The following is a 24,164-nucleotide window of genomic DNA, read 5'->3' on the forward strand; positions in this document are numbered from 1 at the left end:
AGAAACCACATTCAGTTTCACACCTTGAAAGGTGTGACCCCGACAAGATAATTCTTGTCATGGGGAAGGATGAGATAAAAACGTTATGCACTGCTACAAGTATCTTGTATGCCAAAATAAAAAGATAAACAGTAACACAATATTATTAGCATTACCCTTTATAATAATCGGCATACTTTTATTACAGGACATAGACCAGCATAATGCTTTGAGAATGCCAGTGTTCTTCGCATTCCATTAAACGTTTTTATGGTGGGATGCTATTTGTTGTTCTATGGGATGCATTTTATGACCAAAATTTGATGCGAAATGAGTATGGACTGAAACAGAGGGTCAGTTTATTGCCATTGAAAGTAATAGGACGTCATCACTAACTGATCTTATTGGTTTCAGTAGGGCTTAATTACAGCTAACTATTTAAAATACAAATATATATATATGTGTGTGTAGTGAAGAGTGATGAACCGGTTTGGTGTAGTGGTTAAAGCATCAGGGTGGAAACTGGGAGACTGAGTTCTAATTCTGCCTGAGATTAAAGCCAGTGACTTTCTCTTAACCCTAGGACCGTGATGGCGAACCTATGGCACACCTGCCAGAGGTGGCACGCAGAACCCTCTCTGTGGGCACACACGCCATCACCAGCTGGTCTTTGTGGGTGCTGGAGCGCCGAAAACAAGCCTGAAAACAGCCCCCAAAACATCCCAAAAACAGGCATGTGCACGCCAGCCAGCTAGTCTTCAGGTTTTTGGTGCTCCAGGGCGTGTGAAGACCAGCTGGTTGGTGTGCAGGAAACCCGAAGACCAGCTGGCTGGCAGGCGCATGCGTGCCGGCCAACTGATCTTCGGGTTTCCAGCGCTCCGGCGCATGTGCATTCCAGTTTGGGCACTCGGTGCGGAAAAGGTTTGCCATCACAGCCCTAGGACGTAGGCAAGGGCAAACTACTTATTGAAATCTTGTCAGAACAACTACAGGGACAAGTCCAACTACAGGGACAAGTCTAAGAGTCAAGACAGACTCAAAGGAACAAACAAACAAAAAAATCAAGAACGAACCCCATGTAGTTCACCAAGATTCATCATGGAATTTAGTATGTCAATAATTAACTTGCAATGAACAAGAAACGGGTAACCATTAGGGCCTATTAGAACATGTGAAGAGATAGTCTTCAACTTATGACCAGAATTGCCATTGCAAAGCACAGTAGTGGTGAAATGAGTTGCACCCAATTTTATGACTTTTTTTTTTGCCATGGTTGCTAAGCAAATCACTGCAATCATTAAGTGAATTATATGGTCATTAAGTGAATCCAACTTCTCCATAGACTTTGCTTGTTGGAAGCCAGATGGGAAGTTTGTGAATGGCGATCACTTGACCATGACACGTTGCAACTTTTGTAAATGCATTCCCATGGTCAAGGGCCTGAATTTTGGTCAAGTGACCATGGGGATGCTACAATGGCCCTAAGTGTAAGCATTGGTTGTAAGTCACTTTTTTCAATGCCATTGTAACTTTGAATAGTCACTAAATAAACGGTTGTAAATCAAGGATTATCTGTACTGTAAATCTGGACCACTTATAATAGAAATGTAGAAAAACAAACTTAGCAGGTTGGACCCAGACTTAATCAGGAATTCATTAGACTTAGTTTTCATTGATTCCAGTTCTATTACTAAGTAGTGGTAAATCAACAACTCACATCATTTCTACATATGTTACAGGTGACGAACTCTGATGACAGAATTTATGGGGGAAAGGATACTTAATTGTGTGTGTGTGTGTATGTGTGTGTGTGTGTGTGTGTGATCCATGTATTATTACAATTTGTGCAAATATTTTATGGATTATTAATATCATGCATGGGAATTAATGTCCAGATTTTTCTATGTCACTGTGGTTTAAGAGTATTCAAAATTCAGTATTTATTGGCTTGTACTAGGCTCTGGAAAGATATTATACCCAAGTTGAAAGCTTGAGAGTGTAATTAGTGTTATGCTATTATCATTAAAAGAAAACCCTAAAGTCCCTTGAATTGTCAAAGGTCAACATTTCTACTGATGCTTTCATTAAGTAGGGTTATTTTTATTACAGTCAACAATCAATTTATATGCTTTCTTTTAAAATGTTATCTGTCTTTTTTTCATCTGGGAATAGCATGTACTCAGCTTGATTTTCTGAAAAATATCGAGGCAGCAGAAAGTGTATCCAGATTATTATAAGAACAAAAGCAGCCATTTCTGTAATGCTACAAATTCCATTCAGCAATAACTGTCCACCATTATATTTATCACATACACCTCATTTGTACATCAGTTGTAAAAACTGTGAGCTTAAAAACAGACCATCTTTTTACAAGTTGGAAGAGAGACCTAAACTATAGGAAAATAAGACACAAGAAGTACTTATGTTGCTGTCTGAGGACATAAAAAAATATCAAAATGGAGAGAGGCATGATTTGTACCTAGTTGTTTTTAGTTAATTGGAAGTCATCCTGCTGAAGATTTCAAGTCTTGCTAGCTTCTGAAATGGGGACTATTATAACTTCTTGTGTCCACCCATGTTTGCTTTGTACTGCATAGCACAGGGCAGGAAAAGATTAAATCAATATAGCTGCAGATTTTTTTTTGTTCTTTCTGTTTCTTTCTCTGGGGGCTCCTCTTTGCTTTCCAAAAGCAGCTGCTCTAGACGCCCCTTGTCTTCACTGTAGGGGCAATAAATTGCTTACAAATATCAGAATTATTTTAATTCTTTTCTTTTCGGTTTGGAAAGAAGTTCATTGCACTGAATTGTTTTATTGCTATACAAGTAAATAATAGTTACTCTACAGCTTGTTATGATGATGATCTGTCTGACAGGTTCTGCCATAAGGGTATTATTTGGTAATCTAGTGCTGTCTTCATTTGATTTCTCAGGTACTGTAGATTTATAACTGACTGGCTTGGATGTAGTTTTAGACTCTGGATGTTTAACACCTTCTTCTTCTTTAGATGGTATTGTGTGGAAGCCTACATTTCTACCTCAAAGCCCCAGCCTAATGTTAGTTCAGATAGGAAAGTTGTTTCTTTCATGCTACATGAAATTATGACAAAGAGGAAGTATATTTTGAATTCCTCGCTGCCAAGGGCAGACCTGCCTGCAGAGGTAAGAAGGTATTCATAGGTAGGAAATATTCAATTCCAGGGAATACAGAAAGGTATTCACTGTGTTTGGTTCCCTGCCCATCGCGTTTTCAGTGTTATTTTTCCTCCTGGATGCTGTTCTGAATAGTGTTTGCTCCTGCTGTGGTAGAGTGATCCTGACCTGGAAGAGAGTGGGCTGGGTGTAAATTGATTTGGGTGAGGGCTTCTATGTTGAACAGATTGTCAGGGATGGCAGCTCTGGCAGTAGCACCAGTTGCCAGCAGGAACGGAAAGGCCTAGAATTAATTTTCTTCAACTGGTGGGATCAAAGCAGAAAACACTGGCCATTTATTGGCACTGCAGATGTGCACCAGCCAAGGCAGCAGAGGAAAAGTCGAAAGGCATACTGCATGTGCTTAAAGACGTTCTTCTTTTTAGCATGTTTTCTCTGTCTTTCAGAACTGGCTTTATAAACATTTTGGACTAAGCCCTTGGTTAAATCAAGCAACACAAACTCAAAACTCCCAGAGTCCCTCGGGAGTTGGGCGGCATAGAAATGCGATAAAATAAAATAAAATAAAATAAAATAAAATAAAATAAAATAAAATAAAAGCATAGGGCATTTGTGATGGAACCTTAGCACGTTCTCCTAATTTTTATTTGCATATTAACAAAATTGATAGGCTACTCAATAGCAAAATTCACCAATGGCTTACAGCAGCTCAGATGTACTTGCAAAAATTCAATGACATTTTCTAACTTGATTGCTTATTGAATGTTTGCTGGGTTCTGAAGTTCGTTCGTTTTTAAAGAGAGAAGTTGTAAAAAGCTGGTTATTGAAATTTATAAAATACACCCTGATCCTATGAACATTACTGGAAACAGTTCCCTAATAAGTGCAAAAGGCCACAATTGTAAAACTGTAGTCTCTAGTTATATCCTCAAAATTAAATATCCAAGCAAGATCTGGAAATGTGTATGTTTTACCAAATATCACAAAGCGTATATTTTAGTAGTAGTGAACATTTATTATCCTTGGGGCGTCTGCTACAACTCCCTAAGCCTATTTCAGCATCTTTTTTAGAACCCATTTATTCTTGGTTTAATATCTACTGATGTGTATTATTTATTCAGCAGCTTTCCTTTGACACCCACTATTATGTATGAAATATGCTTGCCTTCTCCAATAGCTCTTTGTTCCTCCTTTGCAGAGAGGGAAAAAAAATAAATAGCCTTAGAACAGGAAGCTAGATCTGAAGCTTTAAGACAGGGCTTTGCTATACCCTAGAGCAGAGCTGCCAAGATCTGCATGCAAGAAGATAGGAAGAATCTTACCCGCCATGAGCCTCCCTCCCTTCCAGGGAATCCTTTCACCCACCTTAATGAGTTTGCAACGGATCTGAGCTGAGACCATGTGGCTGTTGCGGAGGTTGCCCACCCGAAACATAAGGCAGAGTTTTCCATCTCGCTGTGAGATGACAGCAGCCCGGCTAAACATTAGAGTTTCAGCACGTTTCTTGGGTTGGGACATTTTGATGAACATGCATCCGATGAGGAAGGCATCTACCACAGAGCCCAGCAGGGACTGGAACAGAAAAAGCACAATTCCTTCTGGGCAGCGCTCAGTAATGTAGCGATGACCATAGCCAATGGTGGCTTCTGTCTCAATGAAGAAGAGGAAGGCTGAGGGAAAGTTGTAGACATTAGCCACACATGGGTTATGTCCTGAACTGGGGCTCTGGTGTACATCTAGGTCCCCACGCAAATACGCAATTCCCCACCACATGGAGGCCATCACCAGCCAAGCAACAGTGTAGGTCAGCAAGAAAATGAGAAGGTTCCAACGCCACTTGAGGTCCACCAGAGTGGTGAAGAGGTCAGAAAGGTAGCGACTGTTCTCACTGCCCAGGTTGCCATGCTGGACATTACAGCGCCCGTTCTTGTCTACAAAGCGCTGCCGTTTCCGATGGAATGGTGCAGCCACCACTGCCTGATAGTCATCACCAAACTTTCTTCGCACAACCGACATCCTGACGAGAAGGAGATTTCCTTACACTCTTTGTGGTTAGTAGTAGAACGAAGGCTGGTCTCAGTGTGGAAACTCTGTTGTTTCATGCAAGGGGCCCAACATAGGCAATCATTAGCAGAGCAGACGGTAGATGGTGGCCTCTTCCACTTGGCGTGGGCAGTTGTTGGAGATCAGTGGAGTTGAATCTAGAGAGGTAGGTCTTTTCTGTGCCGCTGCCTTGGGTAACCGCCAGATACCAGCCCAAATAAAATCCAGATGATTGTACAATCTGTATTTGATTATTTAAAACATTGTCTTAGGAGAGAATGATGCCAGAGGCACAGAACAAACGCTGAAACACAAGGAAGGGACCCAACCGGTTTGGCCGCTACTCTCTTATGATGCCAGTGGACTGGCACAAGAGCAGGATAAAGTCAGCTTATTGGGGACCTCCCGTTTGCACGTTTTGTGTTGTCGCTGGCCAGCTGTTTTGCAAGGGGTGGCCTCCTTCTGGAATGGCACAGGCTGTCTAGCACAGTCTTTATAAACACCAAGTCTGCAGGCAACCCCAGCAGGAAGCCAGGCTTTGCAGATGTGAGTATGGTGGTGTAGATAGATGCTTTGGTGATGCCCTCTTCGGTTAAGCTCTCTAGCCCCGGGATCAAACTCAGCCAGATTCGTACCTCGTATTGATAACCAGAACTGGAGTGCGGTAACCAGCGGGTGCTGGTCACTCGGGTGCTTGGCCGCGGCAACGTCCTGGATAGAGCCGACGGGGTTCTCCCCAGTTGCAAGAGTAACTGCTGCTCCGGTTGCTTCTTTTCTACGGTGGTTCTCTGCCCGGAATTCCTGAGGGACGCGTGTCCCCCTCTCGTGGATGGAAGTTCCCTTCAGGCGGCACTTGGCGAAGCGCGGGGCTTCCCAGTCGAGTCCCGCGGATTTGAGCCCCGCGACAGCACGGCGAGAGGAAGGACGGCGGTCGGGCGGAGTGAGCGAGCGAGCGAGGAGAAAACCTCGTCTCCTGCCTCTGCCCGAATCCTGCTTCCCCTCCTACAGCCCCTGTCGCGGCGCTCTTGGAGTAGCTCTCTGAAAAACTTCCCCTTTGTGGTCTTGCCCAGCTGCGGCGGTGGCGGCTGCAGCGAGCGACGGGTCTTGGGCAGGCAAGAAATTGGGAGGCAGGCGGTGAACGAATCTCAGGTTGTGGTCGAAAGCTCCGAGCGAGCCCACGCCGCCGCCTAGCGTCCGCTGCCACCGCCACCCACCCGGGACGCCCCTTCTTGCCTCTTCTGGCCGCTGTGGGGTCTCCGCGCCGCGATCATTCTTCCCCCACCGGCAAGGCGCGTCCGCAGCTATCGGCAGCCTCCAGTGGACGTTGGTGGTAGCCGGGCAAGCGGATCCAATCTTTCCGCCCGATCCCCGTGGCTCTCGCTGCTGCTACTGCTGAAGGGATCCCGTAGCGGAGACGGGAGGCGGCGAAGAGCGAGATCCGTGGAGCAGCGGTGAGTCATGCGACCGAACGACACAATGGCTCAAGCCCCGTGCAAGAACGGGAATGGAGAAGTGGAAGGAATCCGAATTACTGTCCGGGTTCTCTTTTTTCCTCAATCCGGTTCTGAGTTGGAAAGCGCAGCGGGAGATGGATAGCGTTCTTCCTTCCACCCAAAGAGTTCAGCTTGCCAGGATCGTGGCCGGAAACCTCTGAGCATGAGCAGAGCAAAAAAGTAGTGGCACTAGAGCTGCCACCTGTCTGAACTTAAGAGGTCTGTGTATTGTCAGTATGTGGATGGGATTTGAGGAAATAGTGCCCTACCAGAGAGAAATGCAGCCGAGCAAAACAACCCCAGACAAGTTCCTGATCTTAACTGTGGTCTCCTGTATTATTTTCTTTTGCCAATCCTTGGTGAAGAGCATCTGCTGAAAGACATTTTTTCCATAGTCCAAGCCAACCCACATCTCCAGCTCTCTAAACCCATGTGCATCATTTTGCATCCCACAATTCCACAAATGCAAGCATCTTTATGCATTTTACAAGCAAAACAAACTGCCATTTCAACAATGCTTTGACAGCCACTATATCTTTCTATAAGAGAGGGGATTATAACATTTGGCAATCTAGTTTTGCTTTTAAGTCACTCAAGTAAAAAGGGCATTAATCGTTTGATCCAATTAAGCTGCTGCTTGAAGAAATGCTTCAGTTCCATTATTTATTCAGTTTTATTCCCTTAAGCATTATAGTTGGATACAATGTAAAATTATTTGGGGGGGGGGGGGAGAATTCAGCCATTTTTAGAGAAAATAATATTTAGGTGGAGAAAAACCTGTTTTGGTCCATGAAGCGTGTAAGATGTCTTCTAAAGCAGAAGAATAATTTTGCCCATATTAAAGGAACATCTCTAGATTGGAACTTCAAATGAACAATCTAACATTTGTGCAAATATTTATATCCACAAATTTATGACTGTAAGGCTAAGGGCACTTACAGAGGAAGATTGGCTAGAAGTCTTTAACTCTTTCTCCATTTAACTTTCCTGGCCAACATTATTTCCCTAGCCTGTTTGCCTCAATCTCATATTCCAATTTTAAACGCGGATAGGTCTTTGATGCTAGATGTGTAAAATTCTTAGATTCTGCTTTTGCTGGGAAGAATCCATGAGAATAGGAGAATAGGAGGAGCTTAAGCATTTACAGGGAGAGGGAAATGATGTATAATAGGGGTCAAACAGTTGCTTAGGAATACAATGAGATGGGAGTTTGGCAGATGCTTACCCTTTTTAAGGATCCTGCCATATTTCTCTGATGTATTTTTTTTTAAACAGAGAGAAGACTGGTTTTAAGAAACAAAAATGAATTGGTAGTAAGAACGGAAGGTCCCGTTTAGTGATTCTACAGTAATCCTTGATTGCAACCCTTTGTTTAGCTACTGTCTGAAGTTACAACAGCACTGAAAAAGGTGACTTGAACTGGTCCTCGTACTTACAACTATTGCAGCTTCCCCTGTGATCAGAATTCTGGTGCTTGGCAACCAGTACATATTTACAGTGGCTAAAGTGTCCCAGACTGATGTGATCTTCATTTGCAACCTTCCCAGTCAGCTGCCAATGAACAAAGTCAATGGGGAAAGTGGATTCACTTAATGACTGTGTGAATCACTTAACAACTGCAATGGTTCACATTAACAAGCATGGCAAAAAGGATCATAAAATCAGGTGTGACTCAACCACCTCGCTTAGCAATGGAAATTCTGGTCCCAATTGTAAGTTGTAAGGTGAGAACTACCTATATGAATGTTATACATGGATTGTACAGTAAGTCTGCCATTGATCTACGGTTTTTTAAAATATAGTTTTATACATCTTTGTTGTTTTTATTTGCATTTTGTTTATTGTGTTTTGGAGTTATCTTAATTATTGTGAGCCACCCAGATTCACATGTGTAAGATGGGTTGCTACTTAAATTAATTAATTAAATAAATAAATAATAATAAATGAGAAGGAAGGACTCACTGGAGAAGAGCCTAATGCTGGGAAAGATTGAGGGCAAAAGAAGAAGGGGATGGCAGAGAACAAGGTGGCTGGATGGAATCTCTGAAGCAGTCGGCGTGAGCTTAAATGGACTCCAGAGGATGGTAGAGGACAGGAAGAATCCCATGGAGGAAAGTTGTCCATGGGGTTGCAATGGATCGAACACGACTTCGCAACTAACAACAACAAATATCACTATGCATTTGGGTTCTCAAACAACAACACAGGATCTAAACTAACAACAATAAATAAATGACTATGAAAATTAAATGTTGGGCCCTTTTTATGTTTCCCACTATTGCTTATTCATACCGATCTTCTGAATGCAAATTGCTCTGAATGGGTATATATTCTGCGGCACCCCTCATATGTGGGGTGCCGCAGGGATTGGTCCTCTCGCCCCTTTTGTTCCACATTTATGTAAAGCCGCTGGGCGAGATCATCCATGGTTTCGGGGTGAAGTACCATCAGTACGCTGACGACACCCAGCTGTACATCTCCACCCCGGACCACCCCAACAATGCCCTTGAAGTGATGTCCCGGTGCCTGGAGGCCGTGTGGTTCTGGATGGGGAGAAACAGGCTCAGGCTCAACCCATCCAAGACTGAGTGGCTGTGGTTTCCGACGTCCCGATATAGTCAGCTGGCGCCATCGCTGACTATTGGGGGCGAATCACTGGCCCCCACGGAAAGGGCTCGCAACTTGGGCGTCCTCCTGGATTCATGGCTGTCTTTAGAAGAGCACTTGATGGCCGTGACCGGGAGGATTTTTCATCAGGTTCGCCTGATCCGCCAGTTGCGTCCCTTTCTAGTTTGGGACTCTCTACACACAGTCACTCATGCCCTCGTCACCTCTAGTCTGGACTATTGTAATGCTCTCTACATGGGGCTCCCCTTGAGGTGCACTCGGAGGCTCCAACTGGCGCAGAGTGCGGCTGCACGGGTGGTTAAGGGAGCAACATGGAGTTCCCATGTAACACCTCTCCTGCGTGAGCTGCACTGGCTCCCGGTGGTCTTCTGAGTGCGCTTCAAGATTCTGGTTATCACCTTTAAAGCGCTCCATGGCTTAGGACCTGGTTATCTACGGGACCGCCTGCTACCACCAAAAGCCTCCCACCGGCCAGTACGCTCCCATAGAGAGGGGCTCCTCCGGGTGCCGTTGGCCAAACAATGTCAACCGGCGGCCCCTAGGGGGAGAGCCTTCTCTGTGGGGGCACCTACGATCTGGAATGAGCTCCCCCCAGAGATACGGAGGAGCCCGGATCTGCGCATCTTCCGTCGCGCACTTAAGACTTTTTTATTTCATCAAGCTGGCCTGGCCTAAATCTTCTCCCCTTTTTAAATGTAAATTTTAAATGTAAATTTTAATTTGTTTTAAATTACGGAGTATTTTAAATTCAGCCAAATTATTTAATTTGTTTTTAATTTATTTTAAATTTTTGTATTTATGTGTTTTATCTTGTGGCTGTTCACCGCCCTGAGTCCTTCGGGAGAAGGGCAGTATAGAAATTTAATAAAATAAAAATAAATAAATAAATAAATATTCTGCTATGCTGGAATGATTCTTGTCAATTACTGTTTATTCCTTTTCTGTTTTTATTTTATCCCAAAAATAGTTAAAGTACAAATTCAAAATTTTAAAAAATTTGTTGTCTTTCAATAAACAACAACAAACAGAAAAAAAACACAAAACAAGACATAAAAAAGTGCATTAAAAAAACCTAACACAGACGCACATTATCCGCCCTAATTGAATACTGATTAATATATTACAACAATATTAGTTTCCCAGTCATATGAAAAGGGTCCCCCCCATTTTTAAACTACTAAATCTATTTGCAAGTTATTAGCCTGTTATCTATATACTATTTTAATGACAAAGTCGTTAACAAAGAACAATAATAATAAAAAATAAGATTAAAGTTTCAAAACCCTCTGATATTGAAACTGTTACTGAAACTCATAGAAAATTTACCATAGCCAAGTCATCCCAAAAGATAACAGTGATTTGTCTTGGATCAAATATCCATATTTGTTTCTTATGACCATTCCTTATCTATTGTTGTCTGGTTAAATATCATAGGACCAATCTCCAAATCTGTCTACCTTCCAAAAAAGGTCAAGATGAAATTGTTTTCTAGTTAAATGTTATAATTCCATTTCTCAATTTCCTTCAGACTTCTCAAGGAAAGCGAATTTATTGCTTCCGCACTCAATTATTGTTTATTTCTTTACCACAATTGAGGAAATTATGACTTATCACAGTGTATGAACAATGGATCAAGTCTCACATACTGCTTTGGGATATAGAACAAGGATTATCAGTATCACAACAACTGGCCATTAAGGATATGAAAATATCTCACTCTGAACTGAATTAATTTTTCAAAATTCCCTTAGCTTTACATTTTATTTATTTATTTATTTGTTTGTTTGTTTGTTTGTTTGTTTGTTTGTTCGATTTATATGCCATCCTTCTCTGGAGACTCAGGGTGGCTTACAATGCGTTAAGCAATAGCCTTCATATTTTTTTGTATATACCTGTTTAGTAGGGCTTTCAGCCCCCCCAAGCAGTGTTCTTTTTTATACAAAATCAATTTATTGCTCCCACAATCCGGGTCCTCATTTTACCTACCTCGGAAGGATGGAAGGCTGAGTCAACCTTGAGCCTGGTGAGATTTGAACTCACAGTAATTGCAGGCAGCTGGCAGCTAAGTGGTACTTAACAGCACTTTAGTCCGCTGCTCCACCAAGGCTCCTAATTATAATTATGTCATGTCATATTATATTTATTTTTTGCTGTATTTTTTCATTTTTTATTGTGTTCTTTTACGTGTTCTTTTTTGTTCTCTTTGACAATGTATGTATCACCATCAGTATTATTTTTGTGCTTTTCCCTTTATTTTTTTGATTATTATTTAAAAAAAAGATATGAAAATGTCCGACTCTAAATTAAATTAGTTTTTCAAAACTTGTCTTGGCTTTACCTATAAAATGCATTATAACTATTTTTCAGCTTAAAATGTCTTAAGAAATCACATTCACATTTTCTCCCACCATCTACTTCCAAAATGTATTAGTTTCTTGCTTGCCAGCAGGGGTCCCAGGAGTATGGGATGAGCCAGGATCCCTCGCTCAATCTAATTTCTTTGCAAATCAAGCCAGCTTTTCCCTGGAGGAAACACTATCAGCAAAAGATCAGATGAATTGAAGGAGACTGAACCTGCTGAGACATTAACTTTCTCCTGTTAACCCTTTGGCGTCACCTGGGTATTCTAGAACCTTTGTAGTATATTTGATTCAACCCTAGAATATCTGGTGGTTCTGTTAAAGTAGCGAGAAACCTAAGCGACACATCTAGCATTAGCTAGGAAGTGCACTGCGACTTCTACCTATCTGATTATCTTTTATTTTATTCTCTTATTTCCAGGATCCTTCTCCACAATCCTGTTCATTGATAAATCAACTAGAAATATAGAATAAACAGTGGCCAGGGAGATCATCAGTAGAAAAATTTGTCTCGCATTTACTATTTGTTCCCCTACTTCATGTTTTTTCTTGCCTGAAGGGACTGTTTTTCCTCCTCTCCTACCTCATATTCTTAACTCTCCAAATCACCTCTGTCCCTGCATTTTGCCAATTTAATTTCAGATTTAAAAATTGGGCTCTTGTATGTGCCCTTATTCAGTAAAATCTAATCAGTTCTGTTTATTTTATCATACAGTAATGTAGGCATTTTTTATTATGCTACAAAGTATGTCAGTGTTATCATTATGGTTCATCTCGCAGTCAGCCAGATGTTCAGACCTGGATTTGGCATTTTGTTCAGCTATTGAGTCCTTCCCAAGGACCTGGAATAGACAGATCTGGATGTCTGATGAAGTTACAAATATCATTGCAGGATGCAAGCTGTTTCAGGTAAAACTGCCTCTTGTAATTGATGGTGAATTTGTCAATGCCGATGGTGTTCAAGTGGTGCTCCAGTTGTTTTGAGATTGTACACAAGGTACCTATTACTATTGGTTCTACCTTTGCTTTCTTTTGCCACAGTCATTCTATTTCTATTTTCAGATCTTTGTTTTTTTTTTTAATCTTCTCCAGTTCCTTCTCTTCTGTTGCCTCCAGGTACTATCACATTCACTATCCAGTTATCATTATTATCATCATATTCTAAATTGAGGTCTGGCATTAAAAAGCAAGGCTATGGATGCATTGTTATTTTGAGTATAGTACATTAAAGGAATAGACTTCAGAAAATTGAGTAATGACTCAGAATCCCTATTCTAAATGGACCAGTTTGTTAATGAAAAGGACTTGTGAAAGAGAAGGGAAAGATGAATAGCATTTTAGAAAGCTTCCAAATTGGATCAATTCATAATGAGACAAAATAGATACCAATAACATGACTTAAGATTATGGACAAGATCACCAAAAGTATCAGCTGCAAATCAAGTTCTGTTGTTCGGACTTAAGAGGCGTTTAGTGACATGGACTTTTGAATTATGATTTTAAAATTGTGGGGTGGGGAGAGAACCAATCTAAAAACACAGATTTAGAAACCTCCATACTTACAAAGCATTTCCTATTCGAGTGAGAAGCAGTTTGCTCACACAAACTGGGAGAGCAAACATTTGTTCATGTATGGATCTTCTCTCTCTCTCCCTCCTTCTCTCCCTCTCTCCCCCTCTCTAAAAAGGAGAGGGTGAATGGACTGTCTGAAAAAGACTGAAGTAAGTCTTTGCTAAGATTGTTATTACTCTGAACAATTTTCTAATTGAGATTCTTAAATTACAAGTATAGGATGATGATGATCTTAAAACACAGTATGTTTGGGCATATTTTGAGGATGGCTTCTACCCTGCCCCACTGCTGTTTGTAAATCAGGGCAACATAGGCGTGTGTTATAAGCCACAGTGACTTAAATACATAAGGATGCAATAATGACAATTTATTTTACATCATTGGACTAACAATGTTATGGTACCCTTGATGATACTGTCCTCTTATCCCCCCCTCCCCGATCTTGCCTGATGAATTCCCTCTGAGAGAGGGTGCCCTTTAAGAGAACTATGTTACTTATTCCCAAATTAAATGTAACCACACTGATTATGGGTTCAGGGACTAGAGGCAGGCTTAGAAAATTAGTTTTAATTCTGGTGTGTCACATCCCCCTTGGTTTTGAATGTTTATATATTTTGTTCTGTTGTCTTTATTATCTTGCAAGCCTACCTGGAAAAGGCCTCGGCTTGGAAAACATTTAGTGAAATAATAACAGTCATTATCTCTAGATCAGGTTTGAAGCTCAAAGCCATATGTCTTGGGGAAAAAAACTCAATAAAGTGCCCTCTTTCACAAATACTCAAATATACACTTCGAATGTAGTCCAGTGAATAAGAAGCACAAATCCATCTAATAGAGCCACAGAGACTGACTTCGTTTATGTAACTGCCTTCTTTTTTAGGCTCAGATGATTCCCTAAAAACAGATTTGAATGGCAAGATATTGATATAGAGTTCCACATAACAAAATATTACCTGGCTGGTCATGTTGACATTTTTCTAAAAAGTCTTTTGAAGAGAACTTATGGGGAAGTCATTTCAATCTATTTCCCTGCACTCTCTTAGGTGCAAAAGATATGAAAGTTTGTGCATCATATATCTGTACTGTGATGAAAGATTAATTTGAGATTGCTGTGAGATTTCTGTGTGCTTGCATTTTGCTTTTATTCCCAATTTTGGTTTCCCTGTTTCAGCTAAAGGAGAACAAAAAAGAAAAAAGAAAAAAAAATGTGTTCTGAGTTTCGTTAGCATTTTCAGCTTTGTTTGAGTCTGAAGATTTTGATTAGGTTGAGCTAAGCTTATTACATTTCTTATTCTTCAAGCATCCCAAAATATTCCTGCTGGATTTACTTGTTGCAACAGGTCATGTCTCTGGAAAGTGCCACCCTGATTTCACTCTTGCTGGATTTATCTATTATACCAAACCATAATGTGATGTTTTGGTTTGGGTATAGCTGCATTATGTATGAAGATAGCCACTGTATTTGAAAGCCAAAGCATATGTTCCAAGACAGGGGTCTCAACCTTGGCAATTTTAAGACTTGTGGACTTTGTTGGCTGAGGAGTTCTGGGAGTTGCAGTCCACAAGTCTTAATGTTGCTGAAGTTAGAGACCTCTGTTCGAAGCTACTGTAACTTGTTCTGCAAATCAGAATTAAAACTAACTAGAGCTTGGCACAATCTGTAACTCAGCTTCTGTTTTTGTGCTAATGAAGTTATTCCCTGTCAAGGAAACGAAATAAATTACTTTATTGATTAACCACATTTTCCTTGCTATCTTGTAATTGTTTCCATAAGCTAAAGATTTTAAAATTGAATCTGACTTCCATTATTTAAATTGCGAGCCCTCATATAGGAAAAAAAAAAACAGATTACGAATTACAGCTCTAAGCCAAACAAACTGTTAGGAGTCGAAAGAAGCACGTGATCTACTCAGGAAACAAATCTAGTATCCATTGCCAGCATTGAAAATTGGTCTGTAATTGGAATGGCTTGTTACAGAGTTCATATCATGTTTTGGAGTGTGTTAGGCAGTTTTTCAAATTTGAAAACTTTAAAAGAAGTGGACTTCAACTCCAGAATTCCCAAATCATCATGCTTCAATTCTGGGAGTTTAAGACCACACCTCTTAAGGTTACCAAGTTTGAAAAACACTGTTCTACTGTAAAGGCACCTCTTTATGCAGAGAATAATTTACTAATCTAATCTGGTAGTCACTGGAGCATGAATGGCTATGACAACAGCATTTAAAAGTGGAAAATGCAGAAACATTTTGGAATATAGAAGGATTTCTTTTCAGAATTTTAAGTAACCAAGTATGCTGCTGTATGAACCTAAAAAAACCCCTATGTTTTCCAAAATAATTGGCTGTGAAAGACAGGGTCATCTTAGAATGAATGGGAACATATTACTATGAACACAACAATTGGCTTTTCTAACCTTCCTGAAAAGTGGGCCCAGTATTGTTTAAATTCAGGATTACCTAATTGTCTTTTGGGTAAATACAATATTGTCCAAGACACACTGTTTTAGGCATTTGTGATTTTTTTACTTCCAATTCACATTAACATACAACACCGTGTTGTCATTGAGCATGGTGTTCTTTGCTAGGATGTGGGTGTTTGTCTGTTGTTCCCTTATATCTTCCCCTATTTCCACCCCCTAAGACATACTGATTCCTCTATTTTGTTTCCAAGGGGATATTTAGTTCATAATCCCATTGGCGCTCATCTGCTGAGTCTGCAACAGCAGGGATTAATGAGGCTTTTCAAGGAGTGTGTTATAAATTTGCATCAAACACTCTATGGAAGGAATTGTCAAAACAAATGGGATCTAACCATGACCGGTTGTTAACATTTTGCATTTGGTTGTCAAATTCATGATAGATAAGCAGGTCTTGATGGAACGAGGCAATTTGTTGTTTCCTCCTGCAGACTCAGATGCGCTTGTGATTAGACAAGAGGAATTTATAAAGAAGTCCTAGATCAGATGATTCTCTTTTGGAAATACATAAACTGAACAATCAAGTAATGACAATAAATCTAATTCCCTCCCCCCCAAGAAAGTGATCGGTGATTAAAACAGATTGGTTGAGAAACACATAGGTATACCAATAGTCTTTGGATAATTTTAGAAATCCAATATATCTGGAGGGCAGAGTGTTAACAAAGGCTGCTCTAAGAATATACAGACAATATACTCAAGGTTGATATTGACTAGGATGGAACCTTGCAGGGGGAAAGAATGTAATTAATTGGATGAAAGTTGCAGGACCCTGGAGAGCTCCATACATTCTTGCTTCAACTAGCTTTAAGACTGAAAGTCTTTTTTTATTGTTAGACTTCTATGCTGTCCATCTTGCCAAAGCGACTGGACTTTTGCCCCTTCTTCAACTGCCAATTGGTAAAAGATGAGTCTTTTTAAAAGAGTCAGCCTCTGTCTGTGGCCTAGGACTTTTTTTTTTGCCTGCTGGCAAACATTTGCGACTACTGAATATAAGATCCTGAGCCTATAAAGAATGGAAAATTTAGTGAGAACTGGGCAAACTTTTAATGGCTGGGAATTGCTTGTAACATTTTTGGGGAAAGTAGGCACACAGTTGATGCAGTCCATGCAAAATGGGTGGTGCTTGGATTCCCATTTTCTTTTTCATTTTGGAGGAGCGTTTAGGGGTGTTTTTAACTTTATTTTCAGTACACTCCATAGTTGCTGTATTTGTCAAAATGAGAGGACACTGTTAGTTTCTTAATTATTGTGTTCAGAGGAGAGCTAAAAAGACACTAAACCAGAATTCACAGGTTGTCCTTCTCTGACTTAAGGAAACTGATTGAAATCATGCTGTCTTATATTGATTCCAGCTCAAAGGTTTTAAGCAGTACTCAGCTGACTAGCTATGGGTATATCTGTTTGCGTTATGGAAAGAGACATTCAGATAAGTAAGTTCCATGGCAAAAATGGGCAGAGGAATAGAAATACCTGCTTCTCTTATTTTTTCCCCAAGAAGCCAGCAGTACGTATCATTGATCTTAGTCTTCCTCTTAAAAATCAAAGTATAAAATCTCACAATTTTTCCAGGCATTTGTCAAGTTTGACACTCAAGCAAAAAGACAAGAAAGCATTTTGTCATTGTTTTAGAGGAAAGAAATGCAAAGAAGTTGGACTTGATAGAGGAAAGAAAGAATTGTTGTGGCCATGAACTCAAGACTGGCAACTAATTTTCCAATAAATTCAGACTGGTTACTTTGGATAGATTAATGCTGTTACTTGCAAACGGGGAAAAAACGACAGTTGCATATTTCTTTGCGAGTAGTCTTAGGAGAGACTTTTTAAATGGACAATTCAATCTGCCACTTACAAGGATCTGATACTTAGATTGTACAATTGCAGCAATTGCTAGAAACTAAGGACTGGAACTTTTTGAAGAGATCTGATGAAAGAACAAGACCATTATTTCCTGTTGCTAAAGACCTCAGTGCAGAAATGGAGATCAGAGAGTTGCTCTTAACCTAGAAGTTCCCAGATAAAGAGAGAAACAAGACAAGCAAATTGATAGTTGCTGTGGAAGAACTCTGAGTTGTCCTTTCCACTAAATCTTTGACTATATCTCTCTTGTAACTAATCATCAAGATATATTCCAAGAGACCAGATTGGGAGAAAGAATAAAACCATGAAAATTTACTCCCCCCACCCCAGTAGAAGGGTTCCTTGGTATGGTAACCATTCCAGAAACTGAGGCAATTTGATGCATTGTTCCTCTACCCCTCCCCCACTCAAAACCCAACCAGAATGCTTTCATTGTTGCAATTTGATTTCTGTTTCTTTATGGAAGTTTTGCCCTCTCAGAGAAATTAACCATGTAGCTTCATATTAAAATATTCTGGAAATTGCTGAATCCAAATGAAATTGTGTTACTCATGCAGTGTATACAGTGCTGACCAGGCAGTAACATGATCATCAAACTAATTCTGCAATTTTTAAAGGGCTTGCAAAAAAAAAAAAAAAACCCTTGCCAAATGGAAACAGAATAAACTATTGCATACTTATACACATACAGTATAACATATCATTTCTGGGAGAAGAATTAATTAATTAATTAATTTTCATGGTAGAACAAAAACCAGATTTTTAAAAAAAGTATTATTTTCTGCCAGCTGATTTGAAACAGAAAAGCAATCACAATGAATCCACAATGAAGTTAATACATGTTTATTTGCAGAGCAAATATAAAACAAGCTAGCAAAATTCATGCATGGAAGACCAAGCACAGCGTAACATATTTTAATGTTATAAAGAAAAAGGGCAACTTACAGTGGAACATTTGCTGCTGGGAAGACACCGAGGCCACTGATGTTCTTATCTTATCAGCCAGCTGTAACAAAACAATTGCAAAGATATAAGATGAGGGTAAAATAAATACAACAAAACACTATCCTTAAAAAAAGAATTCAAAGACAAAGATTGCTTTGAGCCAAGCTCAATTTCATGTGATTCCATAGCAGAAACAGACAAATGATTTGTCATTGTTTGAGTTTTTTTGAAAAAAATCCAAATCTAGAATATCCTAGTACTCTCCTATCTAAGCACTAGTCCAAGTGGACCCTGTTTTTTCTTCTTTTGGATCAACTGAATTTGGCTACTATTGTTTGCTGCCATTTGATCCAATACATTGCATCATACATTCCATATCGTATGATATATCTATATCTATATCACTATGCCCCCTTCATGGATTACTGCCTTGTCGTGGCGAAGTACTAGCAGACGGCTAGTACTAGTAGCGCCAGAAAGAGTGAAGTGATTGGGCCAAAGCCAAAAGGACGCTGAGTTGTGGATGCATCTGGTGGTGAAAGGAAAGTCCAATGCTGTAAAGATTTTTTCTCCATAGGAATCTGGAATGTAAGATCCACGAATCAAGGCAAGCTGGACGTGGTCAAACAAGAGATGAACATCAACAACTTAGGAAACAGCGAACTAAAACGGACAGGAATGGGTGAATTTAATTCAGATAACCAAAAGGTATACTACTGCAGGCAAGAATCCCTCAGAAGAAACAGAGTAGCCTTTATAATCAATAGAAGAGTAGGAAAAGCAATACTGGGATACAATTACAAAAATGACAGAATGGTCTCAGTTCGAATCCAAAGCAAACCATTCAATATCACAGTAATCCAAGTCTATGCCCCAACCATTGGTGCTGAGAGGACGAAATTGACTGGTTCTATGAAGCCCTACAGCACCTTATAGAATTAACACCAAAAAATGATGTCCTTATCTTCATGGGGGATTGGAATGCTAAAGTAGGAAGCCAAAGGATAACTGGAATAACAGGCAAGTTTGGCCTTGGAGTACAAAATGAAGCTGGGCACAGGCTGATAGAATTTTGTCAAGAGAATACATCAGCAAACACTCTTTTCCAACAACCCAAGAGACGATTCTATACATGGACATCACCAGACGGTCAACACAGAATTCAGATTGACTATGTGCTCTGAAGCCAAAGATGGAGAAGCTCTATACAGTCAGTAAAAACAAGACCGGGAGCTGACTGTGACTCAGATCATGAGCTTCTCGTTGCAAAATTTAGGCTTAAATTTAAGAAAATAGGGAAAAGCACTAGGCCACTCAGGTATTAACTAAATCATATCCCTGATGAATATACAGTAGAGGTGACAAATACATTTAAGGAATTAGATTTGATAGACAGAGTGCCTGAATAACTATGGATGGAAGTTTGCAACATTGTACAAGAAGTAGCAACTAAAACCATCCCAAAGAAAAAGAAATGCAAGAAAGCAAAATGGCTGTCTAAGGAAGCTTGCAAATAGCTGAGGAAAGAAGGGAAGTGAAAGGCAAGGGAGAAAGAGAAAGATGCACCCAATTGAATGCAGAATTCCAGAGACTAGCTAGAAGAGATAAGAATACCTTCTTAAATGAACAGTGCAAAGAAATAGAAGAAAACAATAGAATAGGGAGGACCAGAGATCTCTTCAAGAAAATTGGAAATATGAAGGGAATGTTTCATGCAAAGATGGGCATGATAAAGGACCAAAATGGCAGGGACCTAACAGAGGCAGAAGAGATTAAGAAGAGGTGGCAAAATTACACAGAAGAACTATACAAGAATGAAGTTAATGTCCTTGATAACCACGATGGGGTAGTCACTGACCTCAAGCCAGATATCCTAGAATGTGAAGTCAAATGGGCCTTAGGAAATCTGAGCAACAAGAAAGCTAGTGGAGGTGACAGTATTCTAGCTGAGCCATTCAAAATCTTAAAAGACGATGCAGTAAAAGTGCTACACTAAATTTGCCAGCAAATTTGGAAAACTCAACAGTAGCCACAGGATTGGAAAAGGTCAGTTTACAATTCCACAGAAAGGCAATGCTGAAGAACGTTCAAACTATCGCAGCATTACACTCATTTTACATGCTAGTAAAGTTATGCTTAAAATCCTACAAGCTAGGCTTCAGCAGTATGTGGATCGAGAACTACCAGAAGTACAGACAGGATTTCAAAGAGGCAAAGGAACTAGAGATCAAATTGCCAACATACGCTGGATCATGGAGAAAGTTAGGGAGTTCCAGAAAAACATCTGCTTCATTGACTAAGCTAAAGCCTTTGATTGTGTGGATCACAACAAATTGTGGCATGTTCTAAAAGAGATGGGAGTACCAGACCATCTTATCTGTCTTTTGAGAAACCTATATGCGGGTCAAGAAGAAACAGTGAGAACTGGACACGGAACCACTGATTGGTTCAAAATTGGGAAAGGAGTCCAACAAGGCTGTATACTGTCACCTGCCTATTTAACTTATATGCAGAGCACATCATGAGAAAGGCAGGGCTAGATGAATCAAAAGTTGGAATTAAGATTGCTAGGAGAAATAGCAACAACCTCAGATATGCAGATGATACCACTCTAATGGTAGAAAGCGAAGAGGAACTAAAGAGTCTCTTGATGCGGGTGAAGAAGGAGAGTGCAAAAGTTGGCTTGAAACTCAACATTAAGAAAACGAAGGTCATGGCATTCGGCTCTCTCAATTCCTGGAAAATAGATGGGGAAGAAATGGAGGTAGTGACATATTTTATTTTTCTGGGCTCCAAGATCACCACAGATAGGGACTGCAGCCAAGAAATTAAAAGACGCTTGCTCCTGGGGAGGAAAGCTATGGCAAAACTAGACAGCATTCGAAAAAGCAGAGACATCATCCTGCCAACAAAAGTGCTTATAGTCAAGGCTATAATGTATGGCTGTGAAAGTTGGACCATAAGGAAGGCTGAGCGCCAAAGAATTGAGGCCTTTGAACTCTGGTGCTGGAGAAGAATCCTGCGAGTTCCTTGGACTGCAAGGTGATTAAATCGGTCAGTTCTAGAGGAGATCAACCCTGACTGCTCTTTAGAAGGCCAGATCCTGAAGATGAAACTCAAATACTTTGGCCACCTAATGAGAAGGAAGGACTCACTGGAGAAGAACCTAATGCTGGGAAAGATTGAGGGCAAAAGAAGAAGGGGACGACAGAGAATGAGGTGGCTGGATGGAATCACTGAAGCAGTCGGCGTGAGCTTAAATGGACTCCAGAGGATGGTAGAGGACAGGAAGGCCTGGAGGAACATTGTCTATGGGGTTGCAATGGATCAGACATGACTTCTCAACTAACAACAAATATCACTATGCATTGGGTTCTCAAACAACAACACAGGATATATGGTACATTAATATCCCCAATGAAAACCCCTTCGATATAATCCCAAGCAATTATTATATGTTTAGCCATAAATTTATTTTTAAAAAATATGGGGACATCACACGTCTTATTCCTGTCATTGTTGAACCACTCTTTAAGAATCCCATTTATTCTCACGTATATATACTTCCATATCTCAATCAGCATCCAATTTTCAGTTTGAGAAGAATACAATATTGTTTTTTAGAAGTGGACAAGGGTGCTTCAGATCTAGCAGTTCCTTAAAACATTCTGCATCATTTCCTGTCCTATTTGCTACCCAGACCTAGAAAAATACATGTGTTCAGGAAATGTTACAGAGCTAGCAAGAGAGTGCAACCACATCTCCTTGTGTTTTTTCCAGATCAGCCCTGAGCAATTTCATAGGCCAATGATGGTGACATGCCATACTATTTTTTGTGACATGCCGGGATTCGCCATCACTGTCCTAGACACTCTCATTCACATGCATGGTTTACTTCTATTATATACTTTTCTTATTGCAGTCAATAATCAACTTTCCATTCTGTATTTCTGTAAAACACCCCATAATTCATGCCTATTCACTTTATTAAGCTACATCAATAAGGATACAAAAAACTTTATTTTGTGCATACATATATTTATCAAAGCAAAAATGGGATCTTTGTACCCTTTGTCCAGCCTTATTGCATTTTCTAAATTTTGCTTCTTGCTACTTCTTATTCCCTTTCACTCGAAATACTACCAAACATCTTCTCAAGCCCACTTAACAGGCTAATTCCTCTACGGTTTCTGCATTCACTCTTGATACCTTTTCATTGCTTTCCATTCTTCCAGTCCTCAGGCCATCTTCATGAATATGCTAAAGAAATTGTCCATTCCATAAGCAAACCTATTTATATTTTAATATTTAGTTTAGTTATGCTGCCTATATTAGCAGCCTTGCCATTTTTCAGCCTTCCCACAGCATCTATTACTTCATTTTTTCTCTTAACGTTTATGACATTCATTTTAGTTCCACTCTTTGCTGTACTACTACTATTACCATACAGATCTCTAAAATACTCTTTCCAGCAAAGCCTTACTTATTTCATTCTAAGTTATTTTATCTTTTCTATTTTTAATTTCATTCCCCCTGCTGGAGGCTATTTCTTAGCATCCTAAATGTGCACCAATTCAAGGCTATTCTGCATCATGTTTTCTCTTGTCATTGTGATCTTTCCTTCCAAAAGGTTAATGTGGTTTCCTCCATTATAAGCTATTTGAGGAGAGAGAAAAATAATGGATTTCAGATTGGGCCATTAGCTTTAGAGTTGTTTACAATGGATATGAAGTTGACCAAAACTTTATAGTCCTGGAAATGAGAACCAGGGACCCCTCCAGATGTGTCAATACTACAATTCCTGGCATCCCTCACATATTGGCCCTTTTGAGACTTTATATGGAAAGTCATGAGTCTTCACATTTCTTTGGACCCCTGAATGATGCTGCCTTTGCTACTACAGGGTAAAGTAAGGGTGATATAATGCACAAGAATGGAGTGTGTGCTCAGTCCAGACACATATACCTCTAGCAACATTTGTGTCTCTTCTGTCAAATGTGATGTGGTAAGGAAGTTCAGCGAGCCTGAAGTATAACAACTTTCCTTTTTCATGAAGGATCTGAAGGTAAACTTTCCCTTGAGGTGAGCCTGACTCCACATACCATTTTTGGACAACTCTTGCAGATTTTCAGAGAAATAAACATTTATGTAAAGAGAAAATAATGAAAGAAACAGGGACATTATTGGTCATGTAAAAAAGTAATATCAAACAGTAAGAATGTTCAAAGAGAATTGCTGGACACGTTACAGGTAGTGGGATTCTCTGTTCTTTAGATACAATAATCACTCCTTAGTAAAGGAAGCAAATAGAATTCCATGGTTATTAGTTGATTTAGTTGTGTTGTTGTAGAATGATTATATATTTTTGAAGTGTTAAGGGAACAAAGGCAGCTGCAATTCTTGCAGTTTTCGGCTTTTCTGAAGAATGCATAGCCTTGAAGCATGTGTGATTGGTGACCCAGACTATTCAAAAATAAATTATCACTGATGTTATTTTTTGATTATTGGTACTCACTTTTCTTACTTGCAATCAGAAATATTCTGCTCTTGAGCGGACCTGTAGTTTGCTCTTCCCACTAACTCACAGTGTTATGTAAATTTTATTTTATTTTATTTTATTTTATTTTATTTTATTTTATTTTATTTTATTTTATT

At 39.8% G+C, this 24,164-nt stretch overlaps 1 protein-coding gene across 1 annotated transcript in view; it reads right to left on the bottom strand.

Moving 5' to 3' along the window:
* LOC117664490 (G protein-activated inward rectifier potassium channel 1-like) overlaps positions 1 to 6,643 on the bottom strand; it is a 29,235-nt gene extending 22,592 nt beyond the window's left edge. The window contains exon 1 of the mRNA XM_034415419.3: positions 4,495 to 6,643. Within this exon, the coding sequence (XP_034271310.1) occupies positions 4,495 to 5,145 (651 nt within the window). The 5' untranslated portion in view covers positions 5,146 to 6,643. The remainder of the gene's footprint in view (positions 1 to 4,494) is intronic.
* Positions 6,644 to 24,164: the final 17,521 nt, after the last annotated feature.

This window comes from Pantherophis guttatus, chromosome 4 (genome assembly GCF_059756535.1).
Source record: "Pantherophis guttatus breed Tessera chromosome 4, ASM5975653v1, whole genome shotgun sequence".
Lineage (NCBI taxonomy): Eukaryota > Metazoa > Chordata > Lepidosauria > Squamata > Colubridae > Pantherophis > Pantherophis guttatus.